Raw genomic sequence first — 12,906 nt, 5'->3', positions numbered from 1 at the left:
ATGAATTGTTCCCATTTTAAGTGCAAAAAATCTTATTCTATTGACAGATAATCTTATTTAACTGCTCAAAGCAAGGACAAATACACTCTTTTCAAGAAAATTTAACTTTTAGTTCCCTTTTGCAGCGCTCGTACAGATCCAGTTTGGCGATGTGGTCTCACTGGTTACGACCTGGTCACCCTGCAGTCTGACGCTGATGTGCATGGAAACGAGTTTGATCCTTTGTTGCAGATAAGACGCCTCCAGGACTAATCTGTCTTTATTATGTTGCAGATAAAAAACCGTCTGCTTTTATCCGCTTTGTGTTTGTCATTAATTAAACATGTTGTATGGTTGATGTTTTCTGATGTTCCCACAGTGTTCCCAGCCCCGTCTGTCCATATTCTAATGCCTGTGTGTCCAGTTAGGCGTCCTGCCTGTCTTTGTAATGTCTGTGTTCATAACCACGGTCTCCCCCCCCCCCTTGTAGACATTGTGAACACTGCTCGTCCAGATGAGAAAGCCATAATGACTTATGTGTCCAGTTTCTACCATGCATTCTCTGGAGCGCAGAAGGTACCCACTGACCTGACCTTTGACCTCTTTTTTTTTTTTTTTACTAACACCGCGCTGCTTCCTGTCCAGCATGGCCTCACTCGCTCAACATGGATGCTGCACATGTTGGGACACAAACGCTCGCTCGGTGTGGATGAAGCTGAGCGGGTTCTGAAACGAGTCTGCAGGGTTAGCTCTGTTGCTTTTTTGGCATAAATACGAGAGAAAAGCTGCAGGAAAAAGAGAAACTGGTGAATCTGTTGTTGGTATTTTAGCTTTTATCAGTCCTGGGTGTGAAGCTTAATGCAGAGAAGTTGAATTTCCTCCCTTTTTGAAAAGCTTTTAGGCTTATTTTAGTCCATTTTAATTATTAACGTCAGTCAAGAAAATTAAAGCAGTCCTAAAATTAAAAAAAATTAGGAACAGAACAGATTTTAACTTTTAACCCACTTATGACCAGAATTATATGTAGGCCACCTGGATTTTTTTTATATATATATACTTTGGCTGTAGGTAGTTATTCAGCATTACTGTGAGTTGATGTTGTTGTTTTTTTTCACAATAACAGTTTAAAGAGAGAACCCAAAAAAAATGCAATAAAGTGATTAAAGGGTCCATCTGAAGCGGACAGTGCCATCTAGTGGTCAGGCTGGGAAAATGTTGCCTACACTATGATGTGGTTATATTTCCACTGCTTCCCTACTGCACTTCCTTTAATGAGTTTTTACACCAGAGGGCCTTTCTGACACAACCGGGATTTAAACCCGCGTCCCCTGAATTAAAGTCACTAAATCCACTACACCATTGTAGTTATATGGTTATTTTACCTGTTAGGAGGGAAAAAGCAACTTCTGAGGTAGCCTGTAGGTGTTTATTCTCGATAAGTGAGTTAAACATTAGACACGCTGCGGTGATGATGATGTTTTAACCTTTAGCTTTCTGCAGTCTCTCCTCCTCTTGTCATGTTTAAAATTCTCAGAGAACATCTTTGATGTTTAAGACATTTTGACCCATTATTGGCGAGTGGCTTTCTCTCTTTCTGCTCATTCTCACATGCTTAAAACAAGTCGGGGTTTTCGTCAGCGTATTTCAGCGTAATGGACCGCTACGCTGGAAGTTGTCACAAAGTTACGCTGAAATTAAACAGCGTAGCGGCCAGTAAAGTCAGTAAAGTCAGTAAAGATCTTAAACGTGCATCAGCGAGGACTCTTGGTGGGTCTGGTGGGTTTATTGTAGGGTTTGCTGAAGGTGGAGCGGCTGTGGATCCCTTTTCCATTCCACCTGAAATAAATATGATAAATAATCTGCAGACTCATTCAGGTTTATCCCTCAGACGTGCGTGTTTGTGTCCCAGCCTCTTAAAACCTCTCTGGTCCCTCTAAAGGTGGTAGGACTATTAGGAGGACGTGGACCTAAGCAGGGTCCACCCGGCCCCCCGCCGGGGGGGGGGGGCGAAGGGAGCGTGGAGCTTTGGGTGTTCTCAGCTTCGGCTTCACTCTTTCTGTTTTGCCTCTGTTTCTCTGCCCTCTGTCTCTGTTCTGCTGGGGGATGCCTTTAGACATCGTGGGCACTCTGAGGCCGGACGAGAAGGCCATAATGACCTATGTCTCCTGCTTCTATCACGCCTTCTCTGGCGCACAGAAGGTGAGCTCCTCACGCTTTGAAATCACACTAACACCTCCACCCAGCTGGGATGATGCTTCAGAGCCCACAGGGTTTCCATCAGTCAGCACAGCAGCTTTTAATGCAGGCAGTAGCTGGTTTTATATCAGGAGAAGTTTGATTAGTTTAATGCTTGTGGGGTTAGAGCTGTCAATACAAACGTATACGTAGGTGTCTGAATTTGTGTATGTAAGCCAATAAACATGAATAAATGTGTTTGTTCCTTGTTGACAACTCACACGTTCATCTTACACGAGATGTATCATCTGTGAGAACACAAGTTACAACTTTACAACAATACACAGAAGTACAAATCGCAGATTTAGGAGTACGAATAACAAATTTACAGGTATGGATCTACAACCCCTGGTGAAGCTGTTATGGGCTTTCCACACAGGAGGCGGTGCGTGCGCCGCTGCGCTCTGAAACACATCAAAGTTCAGCTACCGGCCAATAGAAACCGGGCCCTCCGACCGTCAGCCGGAAAGACCAGGAAGCAAAATAGGGAAGAATTCCCAGAGCCGCCGCGTCCTGCGTGGAAGCTTGGGCTCCTACCTCCTGTTCATTGACCTTTCATGGAGTCAATCAGAACTATCGTGGGGAGGAAAGAAGCCTCGGACTGCCATGCTGATTTCAGACACCTTTAACTCCGACTTTGTTATGTTAAGGTAACACAGATGGACGATGGAGGCAAATCTGGGCCTACAGCCTTCTGAAAATTAACTAAAAAGTGCCCGATCTGCTCTCCGGACACTTTAGCTGATATCCAATTAAATTAAATATTATATATATATAGTGCCAATTCATGATGCACGTCATCTCAAGGCACTTTCCAAAGTCAAATTCAATCAGATTATACAGATTGGTTCAAATGTGCTGAAATATTTTGCATTTTATTCATTTAAATATACATGTATAACGTTTCTAAATATATAAATAACAATATACAAAAACATATATTTACATATATGTATACATACATATACATATATACATGTACAAATATTTACATATACATATATATGCATGTATGTATATTTAATATGAATAACGTAAAATATTTCAGCACCTAATTTCCTAGTAGTTGATAGTGTTAGTACATCCACTGAATGTAGAATTACCTGTGAAACGTTTTCACTCAGCCAGAAAACTGCTTGTTGTTGCAACCAAATCCTATGGGATTCTGTGAGAGTAGGGAGTAGCAAGATGGCGGCCAGTGACTTCAGTTTTTCGGCAAAATCAGCACTCCAGTGTATAATATAGCTCAGTGGAGCATACAGGCTCCCTTTCCTGCCTCCTTCCTCACTGACTGCACTATTCGGACAGCACTTATCATGGCGACTGCTGACGCACTTCCAATCTAGCTGAAGAGTCCTCGTTCTATAAGGTTATTCGGTTGGAGCCTTGTATTCTCTCAGCTCATTACTGCCACCGACTGGTAAGGAGTGTAACTGCGTTATCAAGGGTGTTAGTCGATTTTGTATTTGTAAAAAAGTTGTAACTTTGTAATTTCTAAGCTGGTGTTCTCACACGTATGTATGAGTTGGCAACAAGGAACAAATACAGATGTTAAATTAATTCAGAAACACGATGGGAACTCTGGGAAAACAACAAAACCTCCTCAGATTCTGCCGTTTCTGGCCTTTGGACGTCAGTGGAGTTTTCCTCACAGTCTGGTCTGCATTTAAATTTCTCCCTGTTTTACTGACCGAGGCGCTGCAGACCAGTTTGTTTTTGGAAAACACCGCTGACGACCCGAGTTTCTTCTTCTGCTGTTAACACACCTCAAACAAAAATTAATGTTTATTCTCATGCAGAAGGCATTGAATGTATTTATTTCATTTCTACAATAATGTGAGATAAAAAAACACACAAAGTGGAGGTTTATGAATGATAACTTGATTATCTTGTCATAGTCTGCATACTGTGTCTTGTCTTTTATTCCAGTGGTACCATAGTGTTATATCCTAGGCAGACGCACTGATGTGGACTCCAGCGTCCATAAATCTGTAACTAGATGAATGATTCCCAGGTTTTGATGGGAGACGCATGGAGTTTCAACACAGACTGATTTTTGTTGTTATTTTTGGCACTTTAAACTAATCGTCAGCAGCCGTTGCATGATATTAGCCGCTAAATGAAAGCTGCTCATTAAATCTAGTGTAGGTTTTTCACTTTTTAGAACATTAACTGCCTGCGTGTGAAACATTCTTGCACAAAAATAAAGGAAGAAGCGTATTTTTTTTAAACCAATAGGCACTAATCTAAAAGGGTTATGGAGTTTAGTGACTGTAATGCCTGTCTGCTGGGAATGAGCTTTGAATAAATGGAGCAGAGTTTAAAGAAGAGTTTAGTCACTGTGGCTGTTTCCTGGTAGGCTGAGACAGCCGCCAATCGTATCTGCAAAGTGCTGGCGGTCAACCAGGAGAATGAACAAATGATGGAGGACTACGAGAAGCTGGCCAGTGACGTACGTATGACGCGAGTGTGCGCCATTCATTAAACATTGGGCATTGACCTCTTTGAGCATTTTAACTTAGACATTTTCTGGGGTCTCTTATTCCACTTTTAATCCAGCTGCTAGAATGGATTCGTAGGACGATCCCCTGGCTGGAGAACCGAACCCAGGAGAAAACCGTAAAAGACCTGCAGGCCAAACAGGAGGACTTCAGAGACTACCGCACAGTGCACAAGCCGCCCAAGGTACAGCATCAAACATCCTCGTGTACCCCGGAGCTCACCGTTTGTTCTGTTGTTTCTGGAAAGTCTGACGCACTGATCTGATCCTGTCCTCAGGTCCAAGAGAAATGTCAGCTGGAGATCAGCTTCAACACTCTGCAGACAAAACTGAGATTGAGCAACAGACCTGCCTTTATGCCCTCAGAAGGACGCATGGTGTCTGTACGTAGCCTTGTATTATGACTACTATCATGCACACGATCAAATACCCACTGCTAAAAGTAAAGTACAACGTTAGCATTAGCACTAGCATAGCATTATCATGCGTACTAATAACTTCTAATAGTAACCCGTTCTGTTTGCATTAGCAAGCGTACCATAATGTCCACAGCTAGCATCCGATCTGTACATTAGTGTTGGCGTGCTAATGCTAACATCCATATCTAAGGCCCAGTGCTGAGCGTAACTTAAGAAGATACCATTAGCATCAGCGTACCTATGCTAACAGTGACAGAAACGCTCCAAAGCTAACTATAACATTCAATGATAACCTCTACATTAGCTTTAGCATGCTAACAGTAATACGCACAGTTTACATCATATAATTTTACTATTCATCTTTACAGTCAACTTTACATTCAATATTTAATTTTTAGTATGACTTTTGTACATGTAATCTGTCTTTTTATGCAAACCGAGCCCAGGAAGAATAGCGGATGCAGCGTGCTGCTAATGCTAACTGTAAACAATAACATTTGTATTAGCACACTGATTAGCATGTACAGCTAACATCTACAGGTAATCATTACTTTAGACATTTTTTGTACATGCGTGCAACTTGGTTTTCTACACAGTGAACATGACGACTTGATTTAATGGGAAAACTTATTGTAAAAACAACTAAAATGTTTCCTACCTTTTTAGATCAAAGGCTGGAAGTAGCCATTCTCTTTTATTCTAGCTAGCTTGATGGAGAAGTTGGTGATTATAAAACATCTTTTTATTTTTGTTTTTCTATTTTGTTTTTGGCTTAATGGATAAATGAATTCCAGGCCACTCCATTTAATACACATGTTCACAATATTTAATTTAAACGTATAACAAGATTGACCAATGAATATGTTTGCGATTAGCTTTAGCTTACAAAACATTAAAGTAGGACAGTGGACGTTTCTGGTAATGGTTACAATCTGTTAGTGGTAGTTTGTAGAATATGTTTTTTTTTTTTAGCGTATTAAATATGTGCCGTTTGCTTCCAGGATATAAACACAGCGTGGCACACTCTGGAGGGAGCAGAGAAGGGCTACGAGGAGTGGATCCTCAGCGAGATCAGGCGTCTGGAGAGACTGGAGCATCTGGCTGAGAAGTTCCACCAGAAGGCCGCCATCCATGAATCCTGGACCGACGGTATGATAACGTTTACATTTTTAGGCTGTTGCATACATTTACATTCTTTGCACGGCAAGGGTTGCGCTCTTCTTACATCATCAGAGACTCTAACGTCAGGTTTGAATCTGTCGGTTAAATCAATGAATGAATGTTTTGCAGGCAAGGAGGCCATGCTGACCCAGAAGGACTACGAGACCTCTACTCTGTCAGAAGTGAAAGCTTTGCTACGGAAACACGAGGCCTTTGAGAGCGACCTGGCGGCCCACCAGGACCGAGTGGAGCAGATCGCTGCCATCGCTCAGGAGCTCAAGTAAGCTGGGGGGGAAATGTGCAGGATGTCAACGCACAGCTGCGATAACCTGAGGGGAACTCACTGATGTGCGTCGTGTTTAACAGCGAACTGGACTATTACGACGCCGCCAGCGTCAACGCTCGCTGCGAGAAGATCTGTGAGCAGTGGGACATTTTGGGATCCCTCACCCACGGCCGCAAAGAATCACTGGAGGTAAAACGCTGACTCGGTCCATGGTTTTCAGCTTTATCTCTAATTAATAGCTATGTATTCTTGGCTGTACATTTTATCAAAGCCCCAATAAGCAAAACAATAACTATATAAATAGACAAAACACATTACATACAAAAAATATTATAAAATTAAACAAAAGTATATAACGCGAGTAATAGAAGTTAAATAATTAACATTACAGTCATGGCCGGCGTATCCAACTATGGCATGGTGCACATTTTAAAAGTTTCCATATATTTCAAGAATGGCTGCCACGATTTGTTAAATTTAGTCAATGAGCCCGTTAGTGTACTTCTCATTTTTTCCATGTATAAAAACCTCATAAGGTCAGCTATCCACTGATCATGAGTAGGCAGAGTTTCTTTTTTCCAATTCACAAGTATTCACAAGTAATGACGTAAAAGCAATAGCATTTGAATAGTGTTTAACAATAGAAGTGCCTGGAGGTATCACCCCAAAGAGTGCAATCAAAGCCGAGGGAGCAAGTTTGATTTTATATGTCTCAGAAAGTGTCTTAAATAAAGCCGTCCAATAGTTCAGAGTAGGGCATGTCCAAAAAGTATGAATAAGTCAGCCAATTTCTGCTTTGCAGCGATTACACATTGGATCACTATCTGGATAAAACTTTGATAGTTTTTCTTTGAAAACATATAAACGGTGAAGAACCTTGAATTGTAGGAGCCAATGCCTGGCACAGATGGAGGACGAATGTACCCTATGCAACATACAGTCCCAAAGAGATGTTCATCGCCAAATCTTTTCCCCCAGTGTGATTTTTATAATGGAGAGAGATGGAGATTGCAAATCCAGTAATAGACTGTACATTTCTTTAATCACCCCCTTCTTGTGAACATTAATATCTAAAATACTATCCAAAATTGTTTTCTCTGGTAATTTAGGAAAAGTACTGTATCTAATGACTGTGAAGTGGCGTATTTGCAAATAACGGAAAAAATGCGTTCAAGGTATATTAAACTGTTCACTCAACTGTAAGAATGAGGCAAATACTCCATCAATAAACAGAGTTTTAAAAGTTCGTAATCCATTATTACTCCAAATCTTAAAGTCTAAATCATCCATTGAAGGTGGGAACATGTGGTTTGAGCACAAAGGGGCATTTCTGGATATAGTATGTAAACCAAATTTTTTCCTACATTGTATCCAAATTTTGAGAGAGTCGTAGAGCAGAGGGTTGGATTTCTAAGTATGCAATTCCAAAGGGAGGGCTGAACTTAACACGGCTGGTAGAGAGGACTTTCCACAGCTAGATGCCTCCATATGAACCTAAGAAGGTGCTTCATAAATTAGGTCATCTAGCCAGTGGAGCATAGTGCATTTGGACACCCTGACTTTTAATCCAACATGTCTTCTTCACACAAACCATATCAGAGTTTGCATCCACCATTTCTCTGATTTCTACCATGACAGAAAATCAGCAACAGTTTACATCCGTGTCGATTCTTACTTCTCATACGGTCTTTTATTTTTGTCATTGTGTCGCTAAAACACCGTGTTTCCCGGCCTGCAGAGAACAGAGAAGCAGTTGGAGTCGATAGACGAGCTCTACCTGGAGTACGCCAAGAGAGCGGCGCCGTTCAACAACTGGATGGAGGGAGCCATGGAGGACCTGCAGGACATGTTCATTGTTCACAATATCGAGGAGATCCAGGTACGGCAGTTTCCACAACTACTCAGAGTTAAATCTAAAATATTTGAACACCTGAGGTGGATTCAGTGCTGGAGTCTGGTTCTAGTCAAATGTTTGCTTTAAACCCGACTTTCTGCCTGAAAAACTACTCAGAGCTGCAGTTCCCTATCAACCGATATTTCTAGAGGCCAGTTTTCCCTTAATTGACTTAGTTAGCTGGTAAAAAAACAGGGAGGTCAGGATTTATTATTTACCATTCATTAAATTGATCAAAAGTAAGGGCTCCCACTGTTTTAGACACGTTAACCAACAGCGTGTAGTTTAGTAGCAAATGCTAGCAGCATGAATGAGAATCATTTTATAAATTATTAAAGGTATATAGCCACGTTATAGGCTTATAAAAGAGACCTAAAACCGTTTGATTATTATAAAATAAAGTTATATACACAAAGCCTCCATCCTGATAATGTTTTGATGGTCCTTTTTGTGAATATAAAGCCTCAGCGACGGGAGATTAGCCGATATAAACAGATGTGGCGCCATCATATTTTCATCATTTGGAATCATTTATTTATTTATTTTTCATTGGATCTTAGACCTTTATTCATTGTTTCACTGGGAGATGCTAATAGCCGTTAGCCACTTCCTTGTTTTAACCCCTGCTGCGCATGTGCTGTACGTACTTCCGTTAAAATCTTAAATAAACATGAAAGGCGTTATTTACTAACAAACTGGGCAAAAATACAGTATTAAACACCAAAATAACAAGTAATACGGCAGCAGGACGTGATAATCTTTCATAAAAATTGAAAGAGCTACTGACGTATAAATAAAAAAAAAGTCATAACGTGGCTATGCACCTTTAATTTTCATTCAAATTCAAAGCTGCCACCTTATCAAAGAACATGCAGCACATTTTTTTTATGTTTTCTGTTGGAGCCCTTAGAAATAAAATCAGCAGGTCAGACCAAACAGGAAATAGTTGTTGGCGAGGAAACGCTTTAGCAGTGAATCTCCTGTTTTCTTCCAAACTAGCAACTCTGAGCCTTTGCCTGATTATTTCCCTGAAAGAACAGATTTGAATATTTTATTGTGAAGGAGCCTGGATTAAACGTGTCCTTCATTAGTGTCTGCATTACGGGGCGTTTCTGATCCCAACGCACCAGATTTCGGTGCTTCGCTGCAGCTGATTTTAAATGTTTAAATTTCCCGGCACAGCTGGTTAAATCAGGTTTGTTTGGGCAGAAAAGTCGATCACATCCAAACAGGATCCGGTTGCAACTGTCAGAAATTTGATCTCTGGCCAGCGGTGGTTCAAGGTTTCCGTGTTTCTCCTCTTAGGGTCTGATCACCGCCCACGAGCAGTTCAAGTCCACCCTCCCCGAGGCCAACAAGGAGCGCGAGGCGATCCAGGCCATCCAGGCTGAGGTGCAGAAGATCGCCCAGAGCAACGGCATCAAGCTGAGCGGAGCAAACCCCTACACCACCATCACACCCCAGAGCATCGACAGCAAGTGGGAGAAGGTGGGCTGCAGCCTGACGGGCGCCGTTTTACAGCATTTAATACATCACACAGAGCCGTTCTAATCAACTTTATGTGTTGCAGCTTTTTCATCCTACCTGTCACTTGTTTTTGTTAAATCAGATTCTTTCTCAGGGTTTATCGTAGGGCTGTGCATAAAAATCGATACAAAGATTAATATCGATTTAAAATATTAAAAAGAAAGATTTAATATCAATATTCCTCCCAACCCCTAGGGGGCGCTATTAGGGTCATCACTCTTCACAGCGAGGAAGTGCAAGTGAGACGAATTTGCCGAACGGCCGACAGGATTTTAGAAGCTCCTTCGTCCCTAAAATCACATTTTTGGTTTCTGTGATGCGTTAAATGCATTAAACCAAATGCTTTATTTTCCTTTTAATATGTCAGTGTAGGGCTGGGCGATATGGATTAAAAAATAAATCTCCGGTTTTATCATACCAAATCCGATTAATCGATTTTTTTTTTTTTTCCCTCCTTTTTGTTTCATAAAAAGAAATTAAAGAAATTATTTTAAAACCTTGCTTTTATGTCAAGCATTTCATCAGGGAGTTGACCTGAATTCAAAGTGCAACTAAAAACAAACTGTGAAACATGCTTGTAAAACAAGATGGCAGCCGTGCCATTATAAACAATGAAAATATAACAAAACATTTGCTGCTAGTGGTTTTACACATTGAGCTAAGAACAGGCTTCACTGCACTTGTGAACTTCAAACTAAGTTAAAAAAAAAGTAAATAAGTAAATGAAGTACCTCGTATTATGGTAAAAAAAAGTTTCTACTTAACAATATTTTGACAATACATTTGCCCAAACATATATTCAGCATCACAGGCTGTTCTCTTCATGGAAACCCAATGAGTGTATTGGCAAAATAAAATCCAGATTTTCCAAAAATGAAATCTTAAAGAATTGTAAATTCGCATTAATCAATTAAATCGATTTAACGCCCAGCCCTATTTCAGTGTTCAATAAATTGAACATAAATATAATATTTGGCTGGTTTTGTTGATTGAATGAATTTGAGCATTAATTTAACAGTAATAAATATCGATATTGGAGTCAAATCAAGCTGAGCTACATAGAGAATCATATTGAATCGGCTCATCCTAAATGATACCCAGCCCTGGTTTATTGTGAATGTATCAAAGAAATTCAGCTCTTAACAAAAAGCCTTTTTGCCCTAATTGCCTTTGTGGGGGTTTTATCACTTTAACCGTATCGCCGGTCAGGAAAGGTTCACAGAAAGGCAAAAAAATGACCGTGTGTGTGTGTTTGCTCTGCAGGCGATGGCCATGGTGCCGCAGAGAGACAACGCGCTGCAGGACGAGCTGAACAAGCAGAACTCCAACGACTCTCTGAGAGCCACGTTCGCCGCGCAGGCCAACACGGTCGGCGCCTACATCCAGGCCAAGATGGAGGTAACGGACCAGCAAAGCTCCGCGTTGAAGTTTTGGTTTTAAAGCGTCGGTGGAAGCAAAACATTTAGGAGGGTCCAAATCCTCTAAATGCTGCGTGTTTTTGTGCCGGCAGGAGATTGGCAGGATATCCATCGAGATGAACGGCACCCTGGAGGACCAGCTGACCAGCCTGAAGGACTACCAGACCACCATCATGTCCTACATGCCTGAAATCAACAAGTTGGAGGGATACCACCAGCACATCCAGGAGGCTCTGATCTTCGACAACCAGTACACGTCCTACACCATGGAGGTAAAGGGAACCCCTAGAGCCCCTATTATGGCAGTTTTCTATAGGGAAACGATGGCGAAAAGCTTCATTTACCAGCTTAACAGAGTTAATTTACACTATGCTTTACAATAGTTTACACTTTTCTGCAGAGCAATCAAAATCAGATTAATAATTAAGTGTAATTAGCTTCATCTTAAATGGATCATAGCAAAAAAAAAATCCATTACTGATGCATTTTTACACACATTGATCGGCTAAATTCAGGCTTTACGATACATGTGATGCATTTGCTGGTAAAACTGCTGTAAGTCGTATGAAAGACTAAAACTATAACTGAAACTGAAAAAAACTAAACATTTAAATAAACTAAACCAGCAAACAAATACTAAAACCTAATTCAAACTAAAATATAATTCAATTCAATTTTATTTATATAGCCCCAATTCATGAAACATGTCATCTCAAGGCTCTTTACAAAGTCAAGTTCAATCATATTATACAGATTGGGTCAGATTATACAGATTGGTCAAAAATGTCCTATATAAGGAAACCAGTTGATTGCATCAAAGTCCCGACAAGCAGCATTCACTCCTGGGGAACCGTAGAGCCACAGGGAGAGTCGTCTGCATTTTACATGGCTTTGCTGCAATCCCTCATACTGAGCAAGCATGAAGCGACAGTGGGAAGAAAAACTCCCCATTAACGGGAAGGAAAACCTCCGGCAGAATTTTAAATTCTATTCTTGATTTAACAGGAAGCCAATGAAGGGAAGCTAAAATTGGAGAAATATGATCCCGCTTGTTGATTTTCATCAGAATTCTTGCTGCAGCATTTTGGATCAGCTGAAGGCTTTGAACTGCATTTTGTGGAATTCCTGATAGTAAAGAATTACAATAGTCCAGCCTTGAAGTAACAAATGCATGGACTAGTTTTTCAGCATCACCCCTGGACAGAATGTTTCTAATTTTGGCGATATTCCGGAGGTGAAAAAAGGAAACTCTGGAAACCTGTTTAATATGGGATTTAAATGACATGTCTTGGTCGAAAACAACACCAAGATTTTTAACTTTATTACCAGAGGCCAGGTTAATGCCACCCAGATTAAGTGATCGGTTAAGAAGTTTATTTTTGAGTTGAAAATCAAAAGTCAAAACTAAATGAACGTAAAAACAAATGAAAATGTAAGCTATGTAAACCAGGCTTTACGGTACTTGTGACGCCTTTGCTGCTCGGTTT

General features: G+C 40.7%; 1 protein-coding gene across 6 annotated transcripts in view; it reads left to right on the top strand.

Annotated features, from left to right (window-relative positions):
* actn4 (actinin, alpha 4) overlaps window positions 1-12,906 on the top strand; it is a 73,999-nt gene that overhangs the window by 53,002 nt on the left and 8,091 nt on the right. For 3 of the 6 annotated variants that reach the window (XM_036131549.1, XM_036131545.1, XM_036131547.1), the window contains exons 8-18: window positions 2,093-2,178; window positions 4,574-4,666; window positions 4,774-4,899; window positions 4,993-5,097; window positions 6,135-6,282; window positions 6,424-6,574; window positions 6,661-6,769; window positions 8,319-8,459; window positions 9,780-9,962; window positions 11,265-11,399; window positions 11,512-11,691. In XM_036131549.1, the coding sequence (XP_035987442.1) occupies window positions 2,093-2,178; window positions 4,574-4,666; window positions 4,774-4,899; window positions 4,993-5,097; window positions 6,135-6,282; window positions 6,424-6,574; window positions 6,661-6,769; window positions 8,319-8,459; window positions 9,780-9,962; window positions 11,265-11,399; window positions 11,512-11,691 (1,457 nt within the window). Of the gene's footprint in view, window positions 1-469; window positions 556-2,092; window positions 2,179-4,573; window positions 4,667-4,773; window positions 4,900-4,992; window positions 5,098-6,134; window positions 6,283-6,423; window positions 6,575-6,660; window positions 6,770-8,318; window positions 8,460-9,779; window positions 9,963-11,264; window positions 11,400-11,511; window positions 11,692-12,906 lie in introns of all 6 variants that reach the window. The other 3 variants (XM_036131550.1, XM_036131546.1, XM_036131548.1) reach the window with 1 other exon arrangement.

The sequence above is a fragment of the Fundulus heteroclitus genome, unplaced genomic scaffold, assembly GCF_011125445.2.
Source record: "Fundulus heteroclitus isolate FHET01 unplaced genomic scaffold, MU-UCD_Fhet_4.1 scaffold_44, whole genome shotgun sequence".
NCBI lineage: Eukaryota > Metazoa > Chordata > Actinopteri > Cyprinodontiformes > Fundulidae > Fundulus > Fundulus heteroclitus.
Note: the sequence above shows the minus strand (reverse complement) of the source record. Positions and strands in the feature narration are given on the sequence as shown.